Source organism: Coffea arabica, chromosome 3c (assembly GCF_036785885.1).
Source record: "Coffea arabica cultivar ET-39 chromosome 3c, Coffea Arabica ET-39 HiFi, whole genome shotgun sequence".
NCBI classification, from domain to species: Eukaryota; Viridiplantae; Streptophyta; class Magnoliopsida; order Gentianales; family Rubiaceae; genus Coffea; species Coffea arabica.
Genome location: NC_092314.1, coordinates 7,622,590 through 7,649,283, shown reverse-complemented (window position 1 = coordinate 7,649,283; position 26,694 = coordinate 7,622,590). Strand labels below are relative to the sequence as shown.

Genomic DNA, 26,694 nt, shown 5'->3' with positions numbered 1-26,694 from the left:
AGGAGGAAGAGGATAAAAAGTTAAATCGGAAAGATTATAGTTTGAATTATTGATTGATAATAGATGAAAGAGCTTTAATTTTTTTTATTAAGTTTTTCAATAAGTTGACAATTAATGAAGGGCATTGTTGTCTTTTATCACACCAAGGGAGGTCCTCATAATTATATAAAGCTCAGGAGAGCTAAGTGAAATTATTGGAAACTTCAGGATAGGTTTCTGAAATTATCCCTAAAAGTTAAAGCCATATTTTAAAAAGGGCAAATTACACTTTACCCACTTGTGGTTTAGTATTTTTTTACATAACTTCCCTATGGTTTCAAAAGTTATACATAATCCCATCATGATTTGAATTAAAGTATCAAAATGACGAAAATGATCATTCGTTATGGAACCTTTAAAAATGTCGAAATTACCCTTATAAATACATGACACACTAATCTCATATGATTTTATGTTTTATCATATAACCTCTTTATGGTTTAATACTTTACTATATAACCCCTTTACGGTTTTCAAAATACATACATAACCTCCCTTAGTTAATAAATAGTTTTCAACTTTGCATAAGGGTATTTTTGAAATTTTAGGTTACTGTGTTACCAATGATGAGAGGGATATGTACAGCTTTTGAAACCATAGAGGGTTATGTAAAAAACACTAAATCACAGGGGGTAAAGTGTAATTTGCCCATTTTAAAGGTATGCTTCAGCCCTTTAAGCCAGCTACGACTGAGATACAGAGGTCAACAAAATAGTTATGGATTCCCAATTAGCTCCATCAAATCTTCCTCTCATAGATTTTAGCAATGGGAACTTGAGACCTGGCACCAATATTTGGATATCCACAAGCAAACAAGTGAAGAATGCACTTGAGAATCATGGAATTTTTCTGGCAACTTATGACAAGATCTCTTCAGAAATAAAGAATTCTTTTCACCTTGCACTAGAGGAGTACCATGATCTCCCCAAGGAGCAAAAAGGTCAGTTCACTCCAGATAAACCTTATCTGGGTTATTTAGCTGATCAACATGCTACCTGTGAACTTACTGCTATTGGAGATCCAACCAGTATGGAAGCTATTGAAGGCTTCACAAATCTCTTTTTCTCCTCTGCAAAGAAGGATTATGTCAGGTCAGTATTTTGTACTTGAATCATCAAGTCATATATAATTCTATCCTAACATCTTTAAAGGGACAGAGAGTGCCCTTAGGAACAGTGCATCTTCGTCCCTTATACACACCTTCACCAGTGGGCCGATGAGGAATTTTACTTGTTGGTTAGATGGGTAAATTGTCAATAAAAGTATGGAACACAACATGCCCATATATCAGCTGGTTTCTTTCTTCAAATGCATCTTAGTGTTTGTTTGTTGTTTCTTTTAATGAATTAGCTTCATTCTTACTAATGATGAAGTTTTTTTGGTTGTATTAATGTTTAATGTAGATCAAGAACTTAGAAGTTTTTGAAATAAGGCAGTAGTGGATAACAATCTCTGTTTTTGTTAGTCATATAATAGTGCTTTCCCATAGGATTCAGCTAACACTGGTCATGCCTAACTTTACTCTATACAAATTTAACTACTCGTTAATAGTGCTTTAATTTGCTTTCAATTATAATGATCAGCTTCCTTTGTGCGTACCATACAACAAACTCTTTACGCTACAACTCAAACACAGAGAGGTGGAGAAAACTGACCTTTTGAAATAGCTTGAGACTTTTTTCTTTACATAAGTGCAACCATTTGTTCTTCACTTTGGATTGCTCAATGGGACTGTTATTGATGGAATGAAGTTTCATTTTCTATGCAGTGGCATGTTAAATTATGCCCATATTGAACTTTATATTACAATTCCAATTGTACCATACTACCTAAATGAGAAACCTGATGTTGCCCAACTCTCAGTCAAAGACATCGTAACTTTACATTGTGCTTCTTTGATTTCATCTGGGAATTCTTGCGTCCCAAATTAAAATAGCTTAATTATATGTGTTTCTGTGTATATAACCGGTGCCCAGTGGCATGGATCAGTTCATATTTTGTTTCTACAAACTGCAACAATATTGATATACTCCTATATTACTGGGAGTAGAGGACGCCAAACTAGGCCATTTGCAGGATGGAGGGAGAAAACCCGCTTTAAGACCAGAAAAGTAATTGCATTACACTGAATTTTACCATTTAAATGCACACAGTGAGATTTCTCGTCCCTTTTGCATATAAGACATTCTGCAGATTGAATTTCACTTTTCCGAACACAAACAACTTAGACCCTTCTGGACCAATCCCTATTGAGCGCTCATTAGACAGATCTTTTTATACACTAAGAAAAGTTCAATTTATGATAAGCTAGGAAGTATAATGAAAACCATCAGAAAGGTTATAGATATAACCCTGCAGTTTTGATAAATCTCGTAAATATCATTGTAATTTGTTCCTTTATTCTTCTCTGTAATTCTGTTTATTGAACTTTAATGATCAGTGCAATCATGCAATCCTACTCAAAGCAAGTGGCAGAACTGCATGAGGTGATAATAAGAATGGCCTGTGAATGCTATGGGGTTGTGGAATACTACGAATCGCTCAGAGAATCACTAGCGTATATATGTAGAGTCAACAAGTATAGAGCAGCCAAGTTGGATGAGAAAAATGTAGGTTTGGCTCCTCATACAGACTTGAGTTTCATGACCATAGTTCACCAAAATCAAGTCAATGGTTTGGAGGTCATGTCGAACGACGGAAGTTGGATCCCCGTTGATATTCCTCCCTCGGCCTTCACCGTTTTTGCCGGTGATGCATTGATGGTAGGCCATTTCTTTCATGTGTTACTTTAATCCATGTAATCGACTGTGCCCTCGTTTATAATCATTTTCATTACAATTCGAGTTCTCAGTTTAATATGAAAGAATTCAGGTTAGACATATTGGAAGTATTTTAAAGAATCATCTTGTGCTGTTGAGTTGAATTTGCAAATCGACCTGCTCAAAAGAATTATCCACATACACGCCATTATTTTTACTTGAATACTAATATGGATGCCAAATTCCAAAAACTCCTTATGCAGTCTTGCTTGATGAATGTTTTCCTTTTCTTGATAATGAAGATATTTTTTACACAAGGGTATCTAGAAGCATGATTCACAATCTATATGTAAACTTAAAATTCTTGTTTCTGAAGGCGTTACGAATCTAGATTTGTTCTGCTCGTGTTAAATGAGGATTAAATTCTCATTAGAAGATCTGTGTTTGACTTTATAATGACGTTTGTCCTTTGATTCTCATCTACTTGTCACATGCAATTCTGCTAATTTCTTATGGTATATACATAGATATTGACACCGCCAAAGTCTCCTGAGAGCCCAAAATTCGTATCTATATAATATTATGATAAACAATTTCTTTCCACAGGCATGGAGCAATGGCAGGATACGTTCTGTCCTTCATCGAGTCACAATTTCATCAGAATTGCCAAGATACTCGATTGGATTGTTTTGCTACAAGAAAGGGATGTTGGAAGCACCAGAACAGCTAGTCGATGAGCACCATCCTTTACTGTTTAAGCCATTTGATAATCTTGAATTGGTTTCATTGGTCTACACAGAAAGGGTGGTCGTAGTTGAAGATAAGCTCAAAGTCCTTTTGGCGCTCAAGGAATCCATTTGTCCATCTTAAGTGTTGCTTGCGGATGCATTACCCAATTTACATGATATACAATTCGTGTCCATAAACTACATATGTATGGGATACATGTTTGTGAATTCAACTCTTTTTTTATAAAAAAAAAAAAAAAAAACAAAAGGATGTATTAATCAATTAGATTACTTGAAATCGTCTAACACCAACTGTTCGACAAAACTCGGGGGAGGGGGGGGGGGGGAGAGGATTTCCAAGGAGATTCAAGTAGATTGGATGATTTAGCAAAATTTGCTAAACTATACACAACCTTATTTGCATCTCTAGGAATCCATGCTACGTTCACAATGTGTTGGTCTAACAAGGAAATGTGGATATCCTCAATTACAGTTCCTAAGTTGGAGAGGATCTCATCTGAGCTGCTAATCTGATTTATAACTGAGGACGCATCTCCTTCGAGAATGAAGCTGGGGATCATCAATATCTTGGCAAGCAAAACCGCTTCCCTTCTGCACTAGTTAGGAGGTGCGCTTTCTTGGATATGCCAGCAATGAACTGACCATCATAGCTATGGATAACCACACCGATACCAATAACTTGGTGAATTGTTGATATAGAAGCATCAAAGTTGATTTTGAAATGAGGAGCGGGAGGTAAAGACCAAAATGAAGATTGCCTTGGTGACCGGATGGTTGGGGAATGAGAGGTAAATTCAGCTCTTAATTGTGCTTCAATTTGCATGCTTTTAGTCTGGTTATTTTGGCATGCATAATTAATTGGGCAAGTATGGTTTGTACTTGAGAATCAGAATTGTAATGGTAACAAATGATATTTCAGTTCTAATGGTTGGGTCAACTTAGCTTATCTGTTAGTATTCTTGTTTAGTTTTGTTGAATGGCAATCAATTGACTCATTTCCATTAATTTCTTTTGGGGAACATGCAATTTTAGGTCCAACCTTAATATGTCGTCGACATAGATTATTCCCATATATGTGATAAGTAAAGATGGTTGTGAGGGATGGTCGACATAGATGGTTGTGATAAGTAAAAATTATTTTGTCGCCTGCTTATTTTGAGGGGTGGGTTGGGTCAGTTACGTGATGAGTTACCTTTATATTGGATGGTAAAAACTCAAATATTTTTTTGGGTGGGTTGGCTTTTTAGTTGGGCTCTCACAGGCCCAAATTAACCAAATACAATAAAAATGAAAAGAATCCGGCACAATGAACTATATTGTCTTTTACATCCTAAATATTTCCTTGTTATTTAGAGTCAACTAAAATATCAATTTTTCAATTTTTGGAAATCGATGAAATGTTGAAATTGGGTCTTAAAACCTAATGAAAGAACACATAAACGTCTAATCACTGGCTTTGGATGAATGCTTGCTGTTACCGAGCCATTGGGCATATAGCCATATTCTCTATCTTAATTAGCACTTAGAATTGCAATGCAAGCTGCTGGCTGGAGATTTACAGGATTACCAAATGCTATAGCATTTTGGTAGTTCTTTCCATTTTAAATGTACATGCTTCCTGCCATCGGAGAGATCCACACCTTGGCACTCAACAAAATTGATCAGAGTTTAGACAGCTGAATCTTCTACAAACTCATGTTGCGGGTGTAACATCCTGAATATCAGGAGGTTGTTGTAAATAGGGCTGCAAACGAATCGAGCGGCTCGCGAGCGGCTCGAGTCGAGCTCGAGTCGAGCTCGAACTCGAGCTCAGAATATTAAGCTCGTTAGCTCGCGAGCCGGCTCGTGAGCTTGAGTATATATATATTTTTTTTTTATTTTTATTTTTATTTAATAATAAAATTACGTATATTATATATATATATATATTTTTTATTTTTTATTTTCATAGTGAAATTACGGATATATCCTTAATATTTTATTATTTATTCAGAAAAAAATATTATTTTATTTTTTTTTTTATAAATAAAATATATTTTTTTAATTTTTTTCGAGCTCGAGCTCGGCTCGACTTGATTCGAGTCGAGCTCGAGCTCGAAAATTGCCAGCTCGTCGAGCTCGAGCTCGAGCTCGAGTTTTGTAAAATTTAGTCGAGACTCGGTTCGATTAGCTCAAAACTCGACTCGCCTCGACTCGTTTGCAGCCCTAGTTGTGAAGAAAATATTAAAGTGTATTTCTTTGGGGTTTGATTTAAAACCTTATTTTGTTTTAAAAGACTAGAAACCCTAATATTTTAGTCAAAAACCCTAGTTTACTTGTGACTAACCGGTTTTCTTAAATCTCTCACATTTTAATTGAAACCCTAATTTTAATCACTGGAATTGGAAAATTCCTCACGTTTTCTTAAAAATTTTCTTTTATTTGGAAATTATAATTTATTAAAGCCCTACTATCCAATTATTTCATAATAAGTGCAATTGAGCCTAGAAAGTAGGGTTTCACTCTTCGTTTTCAAGATTGGGGCAAATTAGGATTTTCGCGATTTTTTCGCCGGATGAATTTTCGGTACTGACCAAGGATCAATTTGGTGATTAAAATTGACTTTTAAATGATAAATAATATGTGATTAGGAGCAATGAGATAAGGTTAGTGAATAGGAAGTAAAAACCCTAGTACGTGTGTTTTTAAGAAAAACGGCGCGAACCGGCGGGTCCCGCGCATTACCGATTGAACGCACCAATTGACCACCACTTTCTTACCATACAAGTTTATTGATATTTGAGCAAAATATCCTCTTAATTGTCAGCTTGTTTGACCGAAAATTAGAGGCTAGAAATAGCAAGGAAAGAAAGAGAAAAATGAAAGGTGGAGGTGGCGACACTTGTCGCCATCCTAGAGTTTCTTGGCCAAGTGAGCAACTAACCTTCTTAAACCAATTTTCTGCACTTTTCCTTCATTATTTCTGCTGCTGGCCGACCAAAAGAGAGAGAGAAAGGGAGAGCAAAAGAAAAATTCTTTCTTCTTGAATCTTAGCCAAACCAAGTGAGAAAATCAAATTTTCAAACCGATCAAAGTGCTAATTGTGAGTTGGGAAGCTAGGGGAACCAGAAATTTTCCAAGGAGGTTGATTATCACTCATCCAAGCTTGTCTTTGAGGTATGAAATCTGATCATGGGCTTTGATCTTTTGAATCTTGTGTAAATTAGCTTAGCAACTCAAATTTAGTGGTGAATAATAGATGCTATCATGTTTTGGAGATTTTCCCCTTTTGATATTATGAATTAGGGTTTGAGGACTTGCTGCCAACTTGATGTATGATGCATATATGTTGTAATTAAGGTTATAAAAGGGGCTTTGGTAGTGATTAGAACAAGAAAATTGAGAAAGTTCCATTAAATACCAAAAAATTCCAGAATTTGGAAATTTTTCCCATCTTTCTGTCCGGTTTTGTAGCCCTATGTTAGAGGCCGAATTGGCCTTAGGTCAAATCATGAAAATTGTAGTATTCTGACTTATCTTTCAAACGCCTCTAAGAACACCTTAATCCGACTTTTGTAACCTGAGATATGACCATTCCAGTGCAGTGTGGTTTAATAGCCGACGAGTTAGATTTTGGTTCTGTAAATTGAGGATTTGACTAGGTTTCATTGGAAACTGGACTAAGTGACCTTCATGAACATTGTAGCCCTATGTCTTACCTTCGAAACAGCATAAGTTGTGCCTCAATCCGATAAGCGTAGCCTCGGATATGTTATTTCCGCATCCACACGTCAAATCTGTCTTGTGCTAGATTGTATTTCTGCACTTGTTATTATTGTGATTCTTATTCTTATGATATGATGAGCCTATGGAACGGCTTTTGACTTGAATTATGATATGTGTGACTTTGGGTTGTGGCTGAGGAAAAATAATGAAGCCTAAATGGCTGGAAAATTAGGTAAACACAAAGGGCATGCTGCCCAAATTTACGCTCGATGGCTATAGAAATACCCTTGTGACTTGGGTCGAGTTGAGACGACTAGTACTTGAACCATCTAGGGTACTTGAGTATTCTTGTTCCGAGGTATATAAGAAAGGATTTGGCCGAGCTTGTACCCTTGAGAAATGAAATAATGACTATTTGGAATATGTTTCTCTTGTACTTTCGACTCGCATGGCATTTTCAAGTATAAATGTTACAAAGTTTTACCGTTTAAAAAGCGAGCAAGTGTTTCACGACTACTATCCGAGTGAATTTCAATTTCTTGATTTTATTGAACGAAACGTCTAAGTTTCGAATCTTAGTCATGTTTCAAAATTCTCAAACTGAGTTTTATCGCAGATTTGGACTCCGAACCTGGAGTATAACCTGAAAGTGACCAGTAAAGGCACTATATCTTTTGGTGAGTGCTTTCAAATACCGAATTGCACTAGATACTTGAACTTGATACGTGACCAATATGATTACATGTTATATACGTGAATTGTTAGGGCAAGCGTGTACTTTATCGCATTTGCCCTTACGAGATATACTTGTTTATTGTTGCAATTGACCTGATATACTTGTTTATGATGTGCGCACTTCCTGGAATTCCCAAAACCCTGTGGCGAGTTACTCTAGTCGAGCCGGCAAGGGTTTGGTCGATTGGGTAACGAACCCTGGGTCTTTTGTATTGTCGAGTGGAGTGATATCTCCTCGACTAATCGATATACTCGAGTATTACCACCCGTGTTTCTTGAGGATTATGGGCCCGGCTGAGGGTTTGAACGGTGGACGGAGAGTCGTGTAAGTGGTGTTCTACTGGATTGGTTACTTACTTGAAAGTTGACGGAGTGTCAACTACTACGTGATCAAGCTTCTGGTAATGCAATGGGAATTTGGCTCTTGAGAGTCATCCGTATCCTTATACTTTGGAGTGATTATTGTTTATTGGATTATTGTTTCTTTTGAAAAACTTCTACACTCGCTCATTTTAAGATTGCTACTTGACGTGTTATTGCTCACATTTATGAACTCTTCATGCTCGTTACTTTGCTATATCGAAAACTTGTACTTATAAATAATAGTCAATTTGCTATTTGGAACCTCACTGGGCTTTTAACTCATTCCACTCCATTTGTTTTCCTTCCAGGGGTACGAGCGAGGTGTGAGATATGTAAAGTCTAGCATATCCTAATGGTTTGATTTTTGACTTGTAGTCGCGCTATTCCTCGGATGGAACAAGTTGTACTTGGATTGTATACGTTTTGAACTAGTTTGGTGTATTGAGACTTTGTACCTCGATTTCTATCAATGTAAATTATAAGCTTGAATTGGGAATGTTATTTATGGTTCATGGATGTGTGTACATGACTCGATTGAGATAGTGAGTGAGTCCTGGCGAGAGTTGGGTAGGCGGTCCTCCGAACCCTTTGGTACGTCTTAAGAGGAGGTGGGGTCGTCACAGGTGGTATCAGAGCTCCTATTGAGCTCGTGCCAGGAGAAGGTTCTCGGACTGTGGGGATTGGCTTGTTAAGTGTGAAACAATTGTTTATTGTTGGGGACCTTAGACATATATGTTGGGTAGGAATCTCTAATACGGGTGATTTGCTCTTGAGTCTGGCCAGCTTGAGTGGTGAATTATCATATATTTGGATTCTCGTCCCCGAATACCAAAGAGTGATACCTTTACGATAAGTTGAGATCTCGCGTAATATTGAGATAAGTTTGGATTGCGAAAGCAAAGGCACGGAGAATGCGAATAGTATGGATTTGAAATATATTGAAGATATTCATGGGATTTGGGATCCTTCTTATCCACGTGTTTCGAGCCTTGATTAAGTGTAGTACCTGAGCGATACGTAGGGTTAATGCTCTATAAGTTATGTGACTTGTCTTGATTGAATATGTTGTATTGCCTTGCTCTATGATTTAGAGAGGTTTATGATTTGCATTACTCTGTTTTATGTTGTTTATATTTATATAGTTACTTAGTGACTATATTCTATTATTGATTAGTTGGTTATATTGTTCTAGTTTATTAGCTGCAAAACATGGAAGATAAAAGAAGTCGGACCAAGAAAGCTAATCGAGAATGCGGCTCTAGGCGAGGCCGTGAGGGTGAACAAGCACAGGAACCGGTGCCAGAACCGAGAGAGGAGAGGGAGGCAACGGTTGAGCCACAGCCTGAACCCCAGACTGCAGGAGGAAATCAGGTAGCAACTGCCATTCAACAGATGACAAACATTTTAGCTCGGTTGGTGGAACAACAGGGTCAAGCCCCTGTAAATCAACCTAGGAACCCCGATATGGGGCATGATAGAACCTTGGAGAGATTCCAAAAATTCTCCCCACCCAAGTTTTTAGGAGGGTCAGACCCGTATGAGGCTGAGAAATGGTTGGAGGCCATAGTAAATATTTTTGCTGCCCTAAACTATACAGAGGAGAGACAAGTCCAATTCGCTGTTTTTCAGTTTGAGGGGCCAGCTAGGGCCTGGTGGAATGTAGTGAGGGCCAAGTGGGAGAGAGAGAGAACTGCATGGACTTGACTAAACTTTGTACGGAATTTCAACGAGAAATATCTTCCTCTTATCGTCCAAGAGAAGCGAGAGGACGATTTCATTAAACTCCGTCAGGGAATGATGAGTGTAACTGAGTATGAGACTCTATTTACAAAATTGTCCAAATTTGCTCCCGAACTGATAGTTACGGAGCCGAGAAAAGTACGGAGGTTTATACAAGGACTGAATGTGGAGTTACAAGAAGCCTTAGCGGCAGTCCAAATTAATACATTCACGGAGGTTCTAAAGAAGGCCTTAAGGATAGAGACTGCTAGGGCACAAGTGAGAGCTTTTCATACAAAAAGGAGAGGTGCGCTTGGTTGGAGTCAAAGGCAAGGACAAAGTGATTTAGATATGCCACCTTCTAAGATAGGCCGAGGAGATGGTAGTGAGAAAATTTCAGGGATATCTAAGGAAAGTACTCCAAGAGGAGCTTCGCGTGGCTGGGGCCAAGCAAGAGGTGCCTCACAAGGAGGTCAGACCTCAACCCCTCAAGTATCTTGTGGGTACTGTGGGAAGGCCAATCATGTGGAGAGTGATTGTTGGCGAAAAGCGGGAAAATGTTTATGGTGTGGTAGCACCGAACACCAGCTTGCAACCTGTCCCCGTAGATCACGCCTAAACCCTGAACAAGCAAGTGTAGGAGGGACTAATCCAAGAGTGCCGGCTAGAGCGTATGCCTTGAACCAACAGGCAGTACCTGAACCAACAGAGATAGTAGAAGGTACGATTCGTAATTTTTATTGTTTAACTAAGTTTTGACTATAGTGAGACCTGAGAGCCGGAAACGAATATATAAGGAAAATACCCTCCGTTATTCGAAGTGCATGTATGAATTTTGAGAACGAAATTCTTTTAAGGAGGGGAGATTGTAGCATCCCGAATATTAGGAGGTTGTTGTGAAGAAAATATTAAAGTGTATTTCTTTGGGGTTTGATTTAAAACCTTATTTTGTTTTAAAAGACTAGAAACCCTAATATTTTAGTCAAAAACCCTAGTTTACTTGTGACTAACCGGTTTTCTTAAATCTCTCACATTTTAATTGAAACCCTAATTTTAATCACTGGAATTGGAAAATTCCTCACGTTTTCTTAAAAATTTTCTTTTATTTGGAAATTATTATTTATTAAACCCCTACTATCCAATTATTCCATAATAAGTGCAAATGAGCCTAGAAAGTAGGGTTTCACTCTTCGTTTTCAAGATTGGGGCAAATTAGGGTTTTCGCGATTTTTTCGCCAGATGAATTTTCGGTACTGATCAAGGATCAATTTGGTGATTAAAAATGACTTTTAAGTGATAAATAATATGTGATTAGGAGCAATGAGATAAGGTTAGTGAATAGGAAGTAAAAACCCTAGTACGTGTGTTTTTAAGAAAAACGGCGCAAACCGGCGGGTCCCGCGCATTACCGATTGAACGCACCAATTGACCACCACTTTCTTACCATACAAGTTTATTGATATTTGAGCAAAATATCCTCTTAATTGTCAGCTTGTTTGACAGAAATTTGAGGCTAGAAATAGCAAGGAAAGAAAGAGAAAAATGAAAGGTGGAGGTGGCGACACTTGTCGCCATCCTAGAGTTTCTTGGCCAAGTGAGCAACTAATCTTCTTAAACCAATTTTCTGCACTTTCCCTTCATTATTTCTGCTGCTGGCCGACCAAAAGAGAGAGAGAAAGGGAGAGCAAAAGAAAAATTCTTTCTTCTTGAATCTTAGCCAAACCAAGTGAGAAAATCAAATTTTCAAACCGATCAAAGTGCTAATTGTGAGTTGGGAAGCTAGGGGAACCAGAAATTTTCCAAGGAGGTTGATTATCACTCATCCAAGCTTGTCTTTGAGGTATGAAATCTGATCATGGGCTTTGATCTTTTGAATCTTGTGTAAATTAGCTTAGCAACTCAAATTTCGTGGTGAATAATGGATGCTATCATGTTTTGGAGGTTTTCCCCTTTTGATATTATGAACTAGGGTTTGAGGACTTGCTGCCAACTTGATGTATGATGCATATATGTTGTAATTAAGGTTATAAAAGGGGCTTTGGTAGTGATTAGAACAAGAAAATTGAGAAAGTTCCATTAAATATCAAAAAATTCCAGAATCTGAAAATTTTCCCCATCTTTCTGTCCGATTTTGTAGCCCTATGTTAGAGGCCGAATTGGCCTTAGGTCAAAGCATAAAAGTTGTAGTATTCTTACTTATCTTTCAAACGCCTCTAAGAACATCTTAATCGGACCTTTGTAACCTGAGATATGACCATTCCAGTGCAGTGTGGTTTAATAGCCGACGAGTTAGATTTTGGTTCTGTAAATTGAGGATTTGACTAGGTTTCATTGGAAACTGGACTAAGTGACCTTCATGAACATTGTAGCCCTGTGTCTTACCTTCGAAACAGCATAAGTTGTGCCTCAATCCGATAAGCGTAGCCTCGGATATGTTATTTCCGCATCCACACGTCAAATCTGTCTTGTGCTAGATTGTATTTCTGCACTTGTTATTATTGTGATTCTTATTCTTATGATATGATGAGCCTATGGAACGGCTTTTGACTTGAATTATGATATGTGTGACTTTGGGTTGTGGCTGAGGAAAAATAATGAAGCCTAAATGGTTGGAAAATTAGGTAAACACAAAGGGCATGCTGCCCAAATTTACGCTCGATGACTATAGAAATACCCTTGCGACTTGGGTCGAGTTGAGACGACTAGTACTTGAACCATCTAGGGTACTTGAGTATTCTTGTTCCGAGGTATATAATGAAGGATTTGGTCGAGCTTGTACCCTTGAGAAATGAAATAATGACTATTTGGAATATGTTTCTCTTGTACTTTCGACTCGCATGGCATTTTCAAGTATAAATGTTACAAAGTTTTACCGTTTAAAAAGCGAGCAAGTGTTTCACGACTACTATCCGAGTGAATTTCAATTTCTTGATTTTATTGAACGAAACGTCTAAGTTTCGAATCTTAGTCATGTTTCAAAATTCTCAAACTGAGTTTTATCGCAGATTTGGACTCCGAACCCGGAGTATAACCTGAAAGTGACCAGTAAAGGCACTATATCTTTTGGTGAGTGCTTTCAAATACCGAATTGCACTAGATACTTGAACTTGATACGTGGCCAATATAATTACATGTTATATACGTGAATTGTTAGGGCAAGCGTGTACTTTATCGCACTTGCCCTTACGAGATATACTTGTTTATTGTTGCAATTGATTTGATATACTTGTTTATGATGTGCGCACTTCCTTGAATTCCAGAAACCCTGTGGCGAGTTACTCTAGTCGAGCCGGCAAGGGTTTGGTCGATTGGGTAACGAACCCTGGGTCTCTTGTATTGTCGAGTGAAGTGATATCTTCTCGACTAATCGGTATACTCGAGTATTACCACCCGTGTTTCTTGAGGATTTTTGGGCCCAGCTGGGGGTTTGAACGGTGGACGGAGAGTCGTGTAAGTGATGTTTTACTGGATTGGTTACTTACTTGAAAGTTGACGGAGTGTCAACTACTACGTGATCAAACTTCTGGTAATGCAATGGGAATTTGGCTCCTGAGAGTGATCCGTATCCTTATACTTTGGAGTGATTATTGTTTATTGGATTATTGTTTTTTTTGAAAAACTTCTACACTCGCTCATTTTAAGATTGCTACTTGACGTGTTATTGCTCACATTTATGAACTCTTCATGCTCGTTACTTTGCTATATCGAAAACTTATACTTATAAATAATGGTCAGTTTGCTATTTGGAACCTCACTGGGCTTTTAGCTCATTCCACTCCATTTGTTTTCCTTTCAGGGGTACGAGCGAGGTGTGAGATATGTAAAGTCTAGCATAGACTAGTTGTTTGATTTTTGACTTGTACTCGCGCTATTCCTCGGATGGAACATGTTATACTTGGATTGTATACGTTTTGAACTAGTTTGGTGTATTGAGACTTTGTACCTCGATTTCTATCAATGTAAATTATAAACTTGAATTGGGAATGTTATTTATGGTTCATGGATATGTGTACATGACTCGATTGAGATAATGAGTGAGTCCTGGCGAGAGTTGGGCAGGCGGTCCGCCGAACCCTTTGGTACGTCTTAGAGGGAGGTGGGGTCGTCACAGCGGGAGTTGCTCCAGCTTGCTCATGCATGCATGAAAGTTTCTTCATTTGTGTCAGCTCCTAATCAGTAGAGAAAAAAAGGAAGAGCTCAGCAGCCTTTTTCCTTTGAGGATATCCTGAAATTTCTCATAGGTCGTAGGACTGTTACCTATGCAAGATTCTTGGACTTTTGATCTCAAATTACTGCTTTTTTCCGTAAACGGTAAGAGCACACACCCAACTAATTTAGACAAATGCAGGAGTTAATCGAAAAGCCGGCCCGAAAGCAATCTACGGGGGACCCACAAAGAACCATTGTTCAGCCAATTGGTGACAAAATAGGGTCCATGTGGATCTTAAACCCAGGTAAAGATCCCACGATCTTTCGATATGATATAGGAAGCCCTAACCCCCCCTCCCGGCGCACACCCTCACCAGAGATTGGTTTGTTTTTTCCGTAAACGCTAAGAACACACACACACGCAACTAATTTAAACAAACGCAGGAGTTAATCGAAAAATCGGCTCGAAAGCAATTTAAGGGGGACCCACAAAGAACCACTGTTCAGCCAATTGGTGACAGAATAAGGTCCATATGAACCTTAAACCCAGAGTAAAGACCCCACGATCTTTCGATGTGAGATAGGAAGGATCTCAAATTACTGCTGCTTTTCTCTCTCTTTTTTTTTTTGTTTTAAGGAAAAAATGATGGAGCTTTAATATGTCTGGCATGCCGGAAAAAATGATCCATATATCTTAGGATTAGACAAATGTGATCCTGTTAAAAGAGTTTTGAGGAACTTAAGAAGTACATGTGTGTTCACATGCATGGAAGTGTTTTTAGTATGTGAAATTATGTTTATATACGTGAAAATGAGCTTATGTGTGTCAAAAAAATCATTTTGTGAGTGTAAATATGTATGACGGTGTATTATGTATCAAAATAAATAAAAGGGTAAAATATTACAATCAACCCTCTTGTGGTTTACATAAAGGTCAAGAAATCTCATTATTATTATTTGAAAACACCCAAAAGACCGCTTGATGATTTGGACTAATTTGGGAGAAGGACAGAAACCATCTAAATTACGGAAGCATGTAAAATTCTTATACTAACCTTGTTTTCAAACTATACCAAAAGTTGGTTAAGGAGTCAATTAAAATTTTAATAACTTTCTTGAATCCATTAAGAATAAAGTAAAATGTAGGGCTTAATTAAAATTTTAAAAACTTGTTCATCTTCTGATTCTTCTCCATCATCAAAAGCAGCTTCTATTTTTTTTTCATTTGTTTTTCTGTTTTACATATTTTTTTCTTATTTTTGTTTGAATTAGTTGTTTTTAAAATATTTTTGAAATATTTTACTATTGTAATGTGTATGAAAAAGTAAAAATTTTTTTGAAATATTTAATATATTATATAAATAATATATTTTTTAAGTTATTTTATTTGTATAATATTATAATATTATATTTAAAAAACTTATTTTTGAAAAATAAGCTAATCCAAACGGATTCATTCGATCTAGCGGACACCACGAAGGTCGCTGCTTCCATCATGGTCATCCCATCTTCATCATTGAATGGTCACCATCTTCATCAGCCATCTCCACCACCGCCTCCCTAGGTCATCTTCGTCATTTTTATCATCATCATGTGTTTTTTGTGTTAAATTGATGCTATAAATTCAATCTATGGCTCCTAAGGATGATTTTAGTATCAATTTTACTAAATTTAGTGGTGATCTAGTGGAAATAGAGGACTAGACCTATTTTGATTGTTGGCTACTTTCTGGCCATTTTTAGCCAAGTTGGTTGCCATAATTCAGATCTACGTGAAAATTAGAATTTGAATTGAGGAATTTGTGAAGTTTTGATCTAACAGTGATGGAAGCGGTGGCGCCACGAGGTTGACGGTGGCGACAGTAGGTGGCTGATGGCGGCGGCATCTCCATTGTTGCATCTTGGATTGTTACATGAATTAGATTGGGAGCGAAAATGAAAATTAAAACTAAAAAGAGAAAAGAAGAAAAAGCAAAAATGTTGTTCTGGTTCGTGAATAGGACAAAGGGAAAAAAAAAGACGAGAAAAAAGCGAAAAGAAAAAGAGAGAAGGAAGAGAAAGAAAAGAAAAGAAAAGGAAAGTAAAATAAAGGGGAAAGAAAATGCACGTTTCTGACTCCCGGTTTCCATTCAAAGCAAGAGAGAAGGAAAGCAAAAGAAATAATAAAAAAAAAAACGGAAAGAAAACAAAAGAGGGTATTTTCGGATGAAAAGTTCCAACTTTTAGGCAAAACATTGCAATGGACAATCGTATTTACGTATTAGGCGAGTGTGGTTCACTTTCCGTATTCTTCGTCCAAATTTTAATTTAGTCCAAAGTATAGGATGTATTAACGGGAGTTTTCGAATATTTAGAAGGTTTCTTAATCATTTTGTAAATTATAAGGAGATTTACTATATTTTATTCTAAATAAAAGAATAAATTAGATCATATTTGGATTAAGAATTTTTATTAATCTAGTGTGACCCAAATACGAGCATCAATCCATAAAGATTCTTAAGATTTTTGTGGGATGAAAAATCAAGAATTTGGCCTTTACGTCTTATCAATTGATACGTAGCTTTTTGAAATCCAGCATCCCTTCTAGTTCCCAATGATCTAGTTGGATGTATCCTTCTTTCGGAGTGGAAATATGAGTGGTGTAGGAATAAATGGTTGCCAGTTGTATAACAAGACTTTCGTATTTTCTCTTTGAAAGGAGCAGTTCAAAGAAACGTATTCAACCAGCTAAGGAACTTATTCAACAAGTCTTTGTCAGCAATAATTCAGCTGTTAAACTACACTTACCTTTTTGCCATTTTTAATCTGCAACAACTCAGATACACTGCTCAAGGCCGAAGAAGTTATGGCCCCCCAAACTCCAAGCCTTCCTCGCATAGATTTTAGCAGTGAAAACTCAGAACCTGGCACAAGTTCCTGGCTATCCACAAGCAAGCAGGTCAAGGATGCACTTGAGAATCATGGGTTTTTTCTGGTGACTTACGACAAAATTTCTTCAGAAGTCAAGAATGCATTTATCTTAGCAATGAAGGAGTTCCACGATCTTCCCGAAGAGCAAAAAAGTCGGTTCACTTCAGATAAGCCTTATTTGGGTTATTTTGGGCAAGCTCGTGATGGTAAGCCTCCTATTCTTGAACTTACAGCCATCGGAGATCCAACTAGTATACAGGCTGTTGAAGGTTTAACAAATCTCTTTCGCTCCTCTGGGAAGAAGGACCATTTAAGGTACAACTCAAAACTTTGTTTTGGGATGAAATACAGTTTACTTACTTGTGATTTAGTGATTTTTCGTATAGTTTCTATTATTTTAAAAGTTATACACAATCGTTCTCATAGTTTGGACTAAGGTATCAAATTGATCCTCTATAACGAAATTCAAGGAAATGTCAATAATATCTTTGTTTAAAAACTAAAATAACTAAAATGACCAACATGCACAAACGTAAGGGATAATCTCAGAAACCTCCTCTGAGGACAATTTCACTGAACTCCTTGAGGTTTGAAAAATTATACATATCTTCATTGTCATTTAAAATGACAATTTTACCGTTAAATATTTTAATAAAATTTCCTTATTCGATATGTTTATGCTTAGAATGAGTTTTAAAATTATTTTTCATTCATTTCCCTTCTTATTCCTTTTTTTTTTTCAATTTTTCTCTAATAAAACTGTAAAACTGTTACTATTGCTTCTAGTTTTTATTATAACCAAATGTCGAACTAGTAAATTTTTTGATGTGTTAATTTTATTTGTAATCCAATATTTTTGCTGATCTTTGTTTTTTATTTTTTAGTACTAAAATTAACAATAAATAAAAAAGAAATGACTCAAAATCACTGCTAAATTATGATAATCTCACTATGCAAAAAATTCATAAAGTCTAAATGAGTTATTTCAATATTTTCTATTTTATCTTATAAATCTAAATCCATAATAAAGTAATATCAAAAGTATCCTATCATAGTGATAACATTGAGCATGTTTGGATAGGAGATTGTTTGGAAAAAATTATTTGAAATAACACTCAAACACTTTTTGTAATGTGATGTATGTGAGATAAAAAGATGGTTGGGAAGATAAAAAGGTGTTTAAAAAATGTATTTATGATGCAAGCAAAAATATTTTGGCAAATAAGATCATATCCAAACAGTTTCATTATTATTATAGTTGTTTATCAAATAGTAGGTATGGATATGAAAAATTTGACATCTTGTCCTTATAATTATCCTAAATAATCTTATAATTGTATAGGTCAATAAATTAAAATTCATTATGTAAGGGCATTTTTGGGTATTCATTTAAAAAATTAACCAAGTCAATATCATTTTAAGTTTTTGTTACTAAAACTATCAAATCAAAGGAGGTAAGTGTAATTTTTCAAATCTCAAGGGAGTTCAGTGAAATTGTCAGAAACTTTAGGGGAGGTTTCTGAAATTATCCTTAAATGTAATATGTATGATACTTTAACGTTTTATAATTTTATATTTTATTAGATAACCCTCTTATAGTTTATTTTTTTACCACATAATCCCTTTGTGGTATTTAAAATATATACATAAATCCCTGTAGTTGATTAATAATTTTCAACTCTACAGAGGTGTACTTTTGACATTTTAGTTGATTCTGTTATGGAATGCAAATTTCGTAATTTTAATACTTTAATTCAAATTATGAAGAGGGCCATAAGAGGGTTGTGTGAAAAAATGCTAAATCATAGGGGAATAAAGTGCATTTTTTCCTTTTTTTTTGGTACTTCATCATGCTTAAGTAAAATAATTTAGTTAAACACACACATCAACACATACTAAAATATACAGTAATGGAAAAAGTTGTTTTACTTATGGGCTTAGAAAAAAAAATCAATTCTAGCATTTACATGATTTTTTTTCTATTATAGATGATGGGTTGTATTGGTTACATTAAAATTAAACCGGTAAAACTCAACATAGGAGTGGCCAATGCAGCATTGAAAACTCCGGGGGTTCCAACTGACATTATCCAAATTCTCAAGAGAGGTTTATGAAATTATCCCTTTGAAAAGGCAAAAGAAAAGAGTCCCCACATTTATGATAAATAATCTCATTAAAATGTCATTGTAGTAACATAGTTTTCTCCTTTCGTTTATTTTGTGTGCTTTCAAATTAACGATCAGGGAAATCATCCTTTCCTACACAAAGCAAGTGGCAGAACTGCATGAGCTGATACTCAAAATGGTACTTGAAGGCTATGGTGTTGAGAAATACTACGAATCTCTCAAAGAATCATTGGCTTATATATGTCGAGTAAACAAATATAGAGCAACAGAGCCAAATGAAAGAGATGTAGCTGTGGTTCCTCATACAGACTCGAGTTTCATGACCATACTTGATCAAAATGAAGTCAATGGTTTGGAGGTCAAGTCCAAGGATGGTAGTTGGGTTCCGGTTGATTTTCCTCCCTCATCCTTCGCCCTGGTTGCTGGTGATGGATTATTGGTAGGCTGCATTTTCCAAGTATTTATTAATTTGATGAATGCATTTATGATTGATCTATTCTCACATTTTGGTAGGATTAGGATTCTTAATTTGTTTACGTAGTGGAATTGGTTAATGGCTCAATTTCTTAGTATTAAATGCTACTCCTACCCTCCTTCCCGAAAAAATTGTTACTTTTCTTTCTTTTTTTCGATAGTTGGTAACCGTTTATTCTAGATCTACTCCTATTCTTATTTTACCTTATTTTAGAAAGGATCAAACTGGACCTATAGAGAGATCGACGAAAATTAAATCACTGTTAGACCAAACTAGTGTACTAGATACTCATTTGGATTTAAAAAGCCACTTATGTAACATTTGATGGGAGGTTAGGTAACCTCCCATCCCACCAAGCCTTAAAGGCTTGATGGTGGCCACCAGCTCAAAGCCAAAGGCTGGTGGTTAGGTTGTCACTTTTCAGGAGAAGTGCTTTTTTTTATCAACAATGAAGACAATGAAGACAATTTGGTCAAATTTTGGACTACTTTTCCAGTTTTCCTATACTAAGCCCTCACAAAGCGCACTCACTAGCAGAGAAATGTCTTGGAAGTGAGCATGTGTGGGTCAGTTTGTTTGGTTTGTTTCAAGAATGTACGTATGATATGACCCCAGTCACTCAGCCATGCATGTAGATAATGTATCCTCCAGATTGAGTGGTGTATCTCACACACTAACTAACCATTGACTGCTTTTAATGTTTCACTGACTAGTGAATTAAAGGTTTGAGGGCTCAAAGTTTTTTAACTAGTAAGATAAGATAACTTTTGTCAGGTAGAGAAGGGAAAAGATTGGAATTTGGTGAGAAATACTATTTCATTTTAGGTAAATGGCAATAGATTTGACACTTTTAATGGAACAACAGATGGAGCTAGTATAAGTGGTAGATTGATAATTATGGTAAAATACCATCTCCCTAACCAACGCCTTGGGTGGTTGGCCACCATGAAGAATTTATGTCTCCATGGGGTGGAAAGTCAAGAATGTAAATCTTACTTTTCGTTACTTTGACATTAACATGTGACTTTTCCAAATTCATATGGGTGCTTAGTGCGCCCACCTATTCCGAAGATGGTTCAGCTTTCGTCGATTTTTCGTGGTCCAATTGATTATCCTTAAAATAGATTAGAATAGGAGTAGGAATAGAAACAGAGTGGATATTGCAGATTGATAAAAATAAAAATAAAATTAAAATACCATCTCTCATTTCATGATGTTTTATCTTTTGATTGTCAGTTCCTCAGTTACTTGTGCAATTATTTTTGCAACTATTTTCTGATGATAACTAACTCCGTTTGGCTTGACTTTTGAAAGCATAAAAAAAATATATATATATTTATATATTAGAGTGTGTGAGGCGTTTTTCTTTCCACAGGCGTGGAGCAATGGTAGGATACGCCCTAAGGTTCATCGAGTCATTATGGCAGCAGAAGAGCCAAGATACTCGATTGGATTATTTTGCTACACGCATGGGACAGTGGAAGCACCAAAAGAGCTAGTTGATGAGCAACATCCTTTACTGTTCAAGCCATTCAATCATTTTGAATTGGTTTCTTTAACCCAAACAAAAAAGTTATACCTAATTGAAGACAGGCTCAAAGTTCTTTATGGCGTTTAAGTAAAATATTTGCACATCCCAAGTGTTGCAGGTGGATGCATTGCCTAATTTACAAGACTTGAGTTGGTGTCCTCAAATAAGGATAGTCTCATTCTGCTATGGCTGTCAAGTTTGTAAACTTTATGTGATTTCAGTTCGTAATTATTATGTTTTAAAGTGCTCTGAGTCTTGTTATCTTGATATACATAACTAGTTGGGCAAGCAGGGCTTGTTTTTTGAAGTCAAGGGTTCCATTAGGAAGATGTTTCAGTACTAATTGTTGGATCAAGTTAGTTTATCTGCTAGAGTTGTGTGGTTTTATAGAATGGGAACCAATTACTCCGACACTGCGAAATGCAGCAACGGTAAGTCCTAAAGGTTCACATTTAAGCAGCAAATGGCTATCTGACGAACGGAAAATAACTAGTCTTTGGAGACAAGGATTACAGGAATTGGGCACTGGTAAGAAACCTCGAAAACGGAAGAAGGGGTGGAAAGTGAGGAAGAAAGGGATGTCGCAATAGAAGCAACTTCCAAAATGAAGGGGACTAAATAGAAACAAGAGAGATCCACCGAAGAAGATCCTCCTTCTTCCCTTTTTTTCAGACTAAAAAGAGGATACGAACAAAATCGATGAAACAGAAGAAATCCGAGTGAATGGAAAGGAAAAAAACAAAGGATGAATTCCACTTTCATTTCACAGATACAGGCTATAAGAATATGTCATTTTATGATTATGAGAATTCTTATTGGAATATGAATGAGAATCAAGAAAATTTGAATTAAAAGATAAAAGAGCTGCTAAAAGAAAGGAACTCTTCCGCTTTGAAAAAACTCTTGTAACTACCCTATATATATATATATATATAAACCTCAGTGAACTTGTACGCTGGAAAACTTTCACCTTACAGTTGAACATGAAATTGAGCAATCCCAGCCGAGAACATGAGTTGAGATTTTCCTTGTTCTATATATTATTGACGCACCACCAAGTCAGAAATGGTTATGCCAGTCATGTAATCTTTTTTGGTCAACTTTGTAAGTAAATAGATTCCATGTTCTGGACCGAAAAAGAAAAAGGTAAAAAGATTCCATGTCCTTAGGGGCCAAAAAAAAAAAGGGAAAAAGTTTCTCATGCTGAACTCAGTTTTATCTAAATTCATTTGACCTTATGAGCTATATCCAGGTTTTCTATTACAAAGACTTGACTCATTTGAAGCTCTTCTTGACAGAACTTCCTACAAAGGGAGTTTCACTGCCAGTATACCATTTAATCCAATAAAGGGAGTCACAGATACAATTAAAAGATAATATGAAAATTGCAGACAGCATCAAGAACTCATCATCCTTATCCTTGTGCTGTCCAAAAGTTATAATGTAGAGAGAGAAAGAGAGAGAGAGAGAGATCTCCTCAAGAAGCATTGCGAGTCGACTTTGATACCCTATAGGGGAGTACCATCAACAATAGCCTCGAGGATCTTCTTCTCCAAATCAGCTTCATTAATCCATACTGAACTTTGTCGACGAAGAAGCTCATTCTTCTCCTCCACCTTTTCCTCAACTTGTTTTGTTCTCATTCTCCAGTACTCAAGCTTCTCAGCTCTTTCTTTCAACTGCAGCAATGATATACAGAACGTCAGGGACAATATAAAGATATATATCCTACATGAACCAATTCGTATAAAGCAAACCACAACGTTCAATTTCATACAAACTGGTATTACTAGGGGGGCTTTTACATTAAGCTAGACCATAACGAACGAGGTTGTCAAATGCTCTGCAACTTCGCATAAGGAGAACAACATAAATAAATAAATAAATAAAGAACAAAGTGTAATCATTAATGCCTCCACAATAAAGCAATCTAAGCATCAATAAATCATTAATGCTTTTCTTAACATTAATACCATTAACATACATATGCATAATGGAATCATAGTCAAGTGGAGATGGCTCTACAATAAAGCAATTTAAGCATCAATAAACCATTAATGCTTTTCTTAACATTACTACCATTAGCATACAAATATGTAACATGCATGTCAGATTTTTACTGCTGCTATCAGTGTACATGAACTCTACATGGAAATAACTCTCACTAAACAAATTCTGGCTTTATCTTTACATGAAATCCATTTCCCTAAACTGGTATTACGAGGTCCTGTATCAATTAACTGCACTGTGCAGTCTTATGAAAAAACAAGCAACAAACAAATTTTCCAAGAAAAAAGAAAAGCAACAGATGATGTCACAGTGGAAAACCAGACACTGATTCCATTAACTTATTACAGAAGCTCAACATATGTACACATTTTATCTTCAAAATAGTTTTCCTAATGCAAGAGAATCACTTCTGCACAGCACACTGCAGCAGTATCAGTACATGTTCTTTGTACCTTCTAGTTGTGTGATAATCTCAAAAAACTCTTTCTTATCAGTCTCCAGTCCTATCCTGGCCTCCCCACTTCTCCACTTCTTAATTGGTCTATTTTTGGTTTGATCTTATTTCCTTGCTAAAAGGCAAATAACTTTATTCAATCCTAGAAAAAATTTTTTGCCATAAATGATGCACTAGCTCCAAGTTTGTTCAGATGCAAATTTAGACAGATTTTATCATTCCAAACTGTTTACAGGTCAAGGACCTTCTCTACGCATTCTGGGACATGAACTTCAACCTCAATTCCCCCTTCCACCTCCCCTTCTGGAACAAAAATTAAAACAGAAAAAGAAATCAGACAAAACATGGAGCTAGGAATGAACATCACGAATTAAATGGAAGGGAATAGTATCAAAAACCATTCACACTCTTATGTTCCTTGAGGTAATGTCTGATGAGAATGGTCCATGGAATTTGTAAAAAAAAAAAAAAGCATACTTATTGGCAACCAAGACTTTTAATGGCAACCAATATGGGAACCCAAATTTGACCGTAAGAAGGAAAGTTGAAACATAGCAACCACTCAGATTAAAAGGATACCCTCAACCTTCAAAGCTCAATAAATAAAGCCAAAATCACACAGTTAAGAAAGGACAATTAACCAAAAGGCATGCCGTGGAAACCTCTCTTTGGACCAAAAGCTTTACTTAAGCAATATATTCCTGATCTTGGGTCTCCAGAGAGCTGTCTTCTTCATATTCATAGATGAACTGCTACATCATCAAATTACTCCTAGCAATCAATACTGCCTGTGTCTCCAAACCCAATTCATTTGGTACCGACACTAGCTAGGTGACCCTGATTCCCCTAGTTCGACCCTCAACCCCCTCCTTTACCCTTACCCTTTGTAAGGCGTGAAGTCTCCCTTAAACCCACCTGTAAACAATAGTGTCTTTATCACTCTTCACCGCTTAATTCCAGGTTTTGATTACGTTCTGTTACTTTAACCATATACATTGGCAGAAATTTGACGCCATACATTTACCACGTGACTGCAACATAAAAGATAATACAAAATTATTACAACCTATGATATCAACTCCATTACCATGTAACCTGTATGTCTGCACAATAGCAAACTAACCTGGATTTCAAGAAAATACTAGTTCTCTTTCTTATGGGGAAAAAAAGAAGCAACTTTTCAGGATCCCTGACAGTAACATGACTGAAAGTAAAGTGAAGTTCAATCTTGAAAGGTCAACTTTACTCTAAAACTTCTGTAGGATCCTTTTGATCATAAGAGAAAAACACCAAAACTCACATACTACGGAAGGCTATTGCTGTAGAGCGATGCATTGTTTGGTTCAACTGGGTTTGGCCTCCAAGTCATACTTTCATGTAAGTGGTAACAAAGAAGCATCGGCAAGAACTTCATTTCATCTCAGATAATCACTCAATCAAAAGCTCTTCACAGACCTGTTCCTCTCCTTCTACATCCATTTTAGTTTTCTACCAAAACAAGTAAATGTGTACAGCACTTTAGAGCCCATTCTAGCTCCATAAATCAGCTTGTTCACAGTAGTTAATCATAGGTTCAACTTCAAATCCACAACACAAGAAAAAAATTTTTGGCTGGAACCTTGAGAACTATTTCACATCAATAAACATCTTCTTTATTGTAAATTTCAATAACGAAACATAATGAGTGGTATTTTCTTGGTAGTTAGGCCTCAACTTTAACAGAAACTTTTGGACAAGAAGGCAACTATTTTCACAGAATTCCCAAGATCATCTTTCCTATGTCCTTTACTCAGTGATTCTTCAACGTATATACATTTCTTGACTAACAATATTTCAAAATTACAAGCACACATATTCCAATTAGGCCATGCACCCATAGGATTCATGATTCAGAACAATCAGAGCCTTGCTTGTTATTTACTAATCAAATATATCATCAAATTGTTCAAGATTATCACTTATTCAGAAAAAGATTCGTCCTTCAAAACTCATGTCCTAACACTCAAACAGCTATTGTGTGATTTTATAGGAAAACTACAAACGCATCAGTATCAACATTTTACCATAAACTTTAAACCAAGTAAACGGAAAAGAGAGAATGAACTGAACCAAAGGAGGACAAAACAGTAAATTGACAACATACTAGCGTTTGTCGGAACTCCTCCTCGGCAACTTCTCTTTCTTTCGCCTTGGCCTTCTTCTCGGCCTCTTTCGCCGCTTTCCTCTGTTCACTTGCGATCCTCAATGCCTCTTTCTTCGCTTCGTCCTTCTTAAGCTTTTCGAGCTTCTGAAATTCCATTTCGCGAATGTACTCTTTGCGGACGGCTTTGACCTTCTTCCCATACTCCCGCCGCAACATCGCGAGCTTCGCCTGAGCTTCTTTGGGGTCCTTTGGGGCTTTCCATGAGCTGAGGTACTTGTCTGGCGGGAGAAACTCGTGATTACGCTGGTGATCGACGTGGTGAGTGGTGGTAGTGGAGAAGGCGTTGCGGAGGTGGAAGAGAGGGTTTAATGACGCTGCCGGGGGTGGTGCGCGGCGGAGGAGGTGGCGAGATAAGGACATTTTATCTTTTATTTTTTCTGTTTAGCCTTCAAATTTGAGAAGGGGAGGGTTCTACAACTTCTAGCTGGGGTTTATCATTCCGGCTTCGCGTGTAAAGTACTGTTTGGGAGTCCAACCAACAATTTGACTTATATATAGTCTTTTACTTAAACACAACTTTTCTTCTTGAAAATACAAACGAAGTTGGAGATGCGAAGTTTTTTTCTAACACAAGACTAGAAAGATTTTAAATTCTCAAGATAAAAAAGTCAATAATGTCTCCTCTTGTTTAGAGTTTTCGTATAAATTTTCACATAAATTTTTTGATGTTTCATTGAAAAGATGCTACTTTATTATTGTAGATGTGGTGAATTTTTTCAAACTTTATTGAAAGATGATCCATTATTATTGTAGAAATCGTAATATTTT

At 36.5% G+C, this 26,694-nt stretch overlaps 3 protein-coding genes across 3 annotated transcripts; 2 read left to right on the top strand and 1 right to left on the bottom strand.

Annotated features, from left to right (window-relative positions):
• Positions 1-730: 730 nt before the first annotated feature.
• Positions 731-3,809, top strand: LOC113734927 (probable 2-oxoglutarate-dependent dioxygenase AOP1). Its single transcript, XM_027261703.2, has 3 exons — positions 731-1,130; positions 2,480-2,801; positions 3,405-3,809. The coding sequence occupies exons 1-3, from the start codon at positions 757-759 to the stop codon at positions 3,666-3,668; spliced, it is 960 nt and encodes a 319-aa protein (XP_027117504.2). The 5' UTR covers positions 731-756; the 3' UTR covers positions 3,669-3,809.
• A 13,116-nt stretch (positions 3,810-16,925) lies between these two features.
• Positions 16,926-21,566, top strand: LOC113734468 (deoxypodophyllotoxin synthase-like). The gene is made up of 3 exons (XM_027261032.2): positions 16,926-17,442; positions 19,371-19,692; positions 21,104-21,566. The coding sequence occupies exons 1-3, from the start codon at positions 17,063-17,065 to the stop codon at positions 21,344-21,346; spliced, it is 945 nt and encodes a 314-aa protein (XP_027116833.1). The 5' UTR covers positions 16,926-17,062; the 3' UTR covers positions 21,347-21,566.
• Positions 21,567-22,453: 887 nt separating this feature from the next.
• Positions 22,454-26,398, bottom strand: LOC113734467 (uncharacterized). Its single transcript, XM_027261031.2, has 2 exons — positions 25,867-26,398; positions 22,454-22,938 (listed from the first exon to the last, which is right to left on the bottom strand). Exons 1-2 carry the CDS (start codon positions 26,284-26,286, stop codon positions 22,768-22,770), a joined length of 591 nt encoding a protein of 196 aa, XP_027116832.1. The 5' UTR covers positions 26,287-26,398; the 3' UTR covers positions 22,454-22,767.
• Between the last annotated feature and the right edge of the window lie 296 nt (positions 26,399-26,694).

Coding starts and splice junctions, on each gene's coding strand:
- LOC113734927 (XM_027261703.2), top strand. CDS start 757: ATGGATTCCCAATTAGCTCCATCAAATCTTCCTCTCATAGATTTTAGC. Junction 1,131..2,479: donor GCAAAGAAGGATTATGTCAG/GTCAGTATTTTG, acceptor TTTAATGATCAG/TGCAATCATGCAATCCTACT. Junction 2,802..3,404: donor TTGCCGGTGATGCATTGATG/GTAGGCCATTTC, acceptor TTCTTTCCACAG/GCATGGAGCAATGGCAGGAT.
- LOC113734468 (XM_027261032.2), top strand. CDS start 17,063: ATGGCCCCCCAAACTCCAAGCCTTCCTCGCATAGATTTTAGCAGTGAA. Junction 17,443..19,370: donor GGGAAGAAGGACCATTTAAG/GTACAACTCAAA, acceptor ATTAACGATCAG/GGAAATCATCCTTTCCTACA. Junction 19,693..21,103: donor TTGCTGGTGATGGATTATTG/GTAGGCTGCATT, acceptor TTCTTTCCACAG/GCGTGGAGCAATGGTAGGAT.
- LOC113734467 (XM_027261031.2), bottom strand. CDS start 26,286: ATGTCCTTATCTCGCCACCTCCTCCGCCGCGCACCACCCCCGGCAGCG. Junction 22,939..25,866: donor AGGAGTTCCGACAAACGCTA/GTATGTTGTCAA, acceptor TCATTGCTGCAG/TTGAAAGAAAGAGCTGAGAA.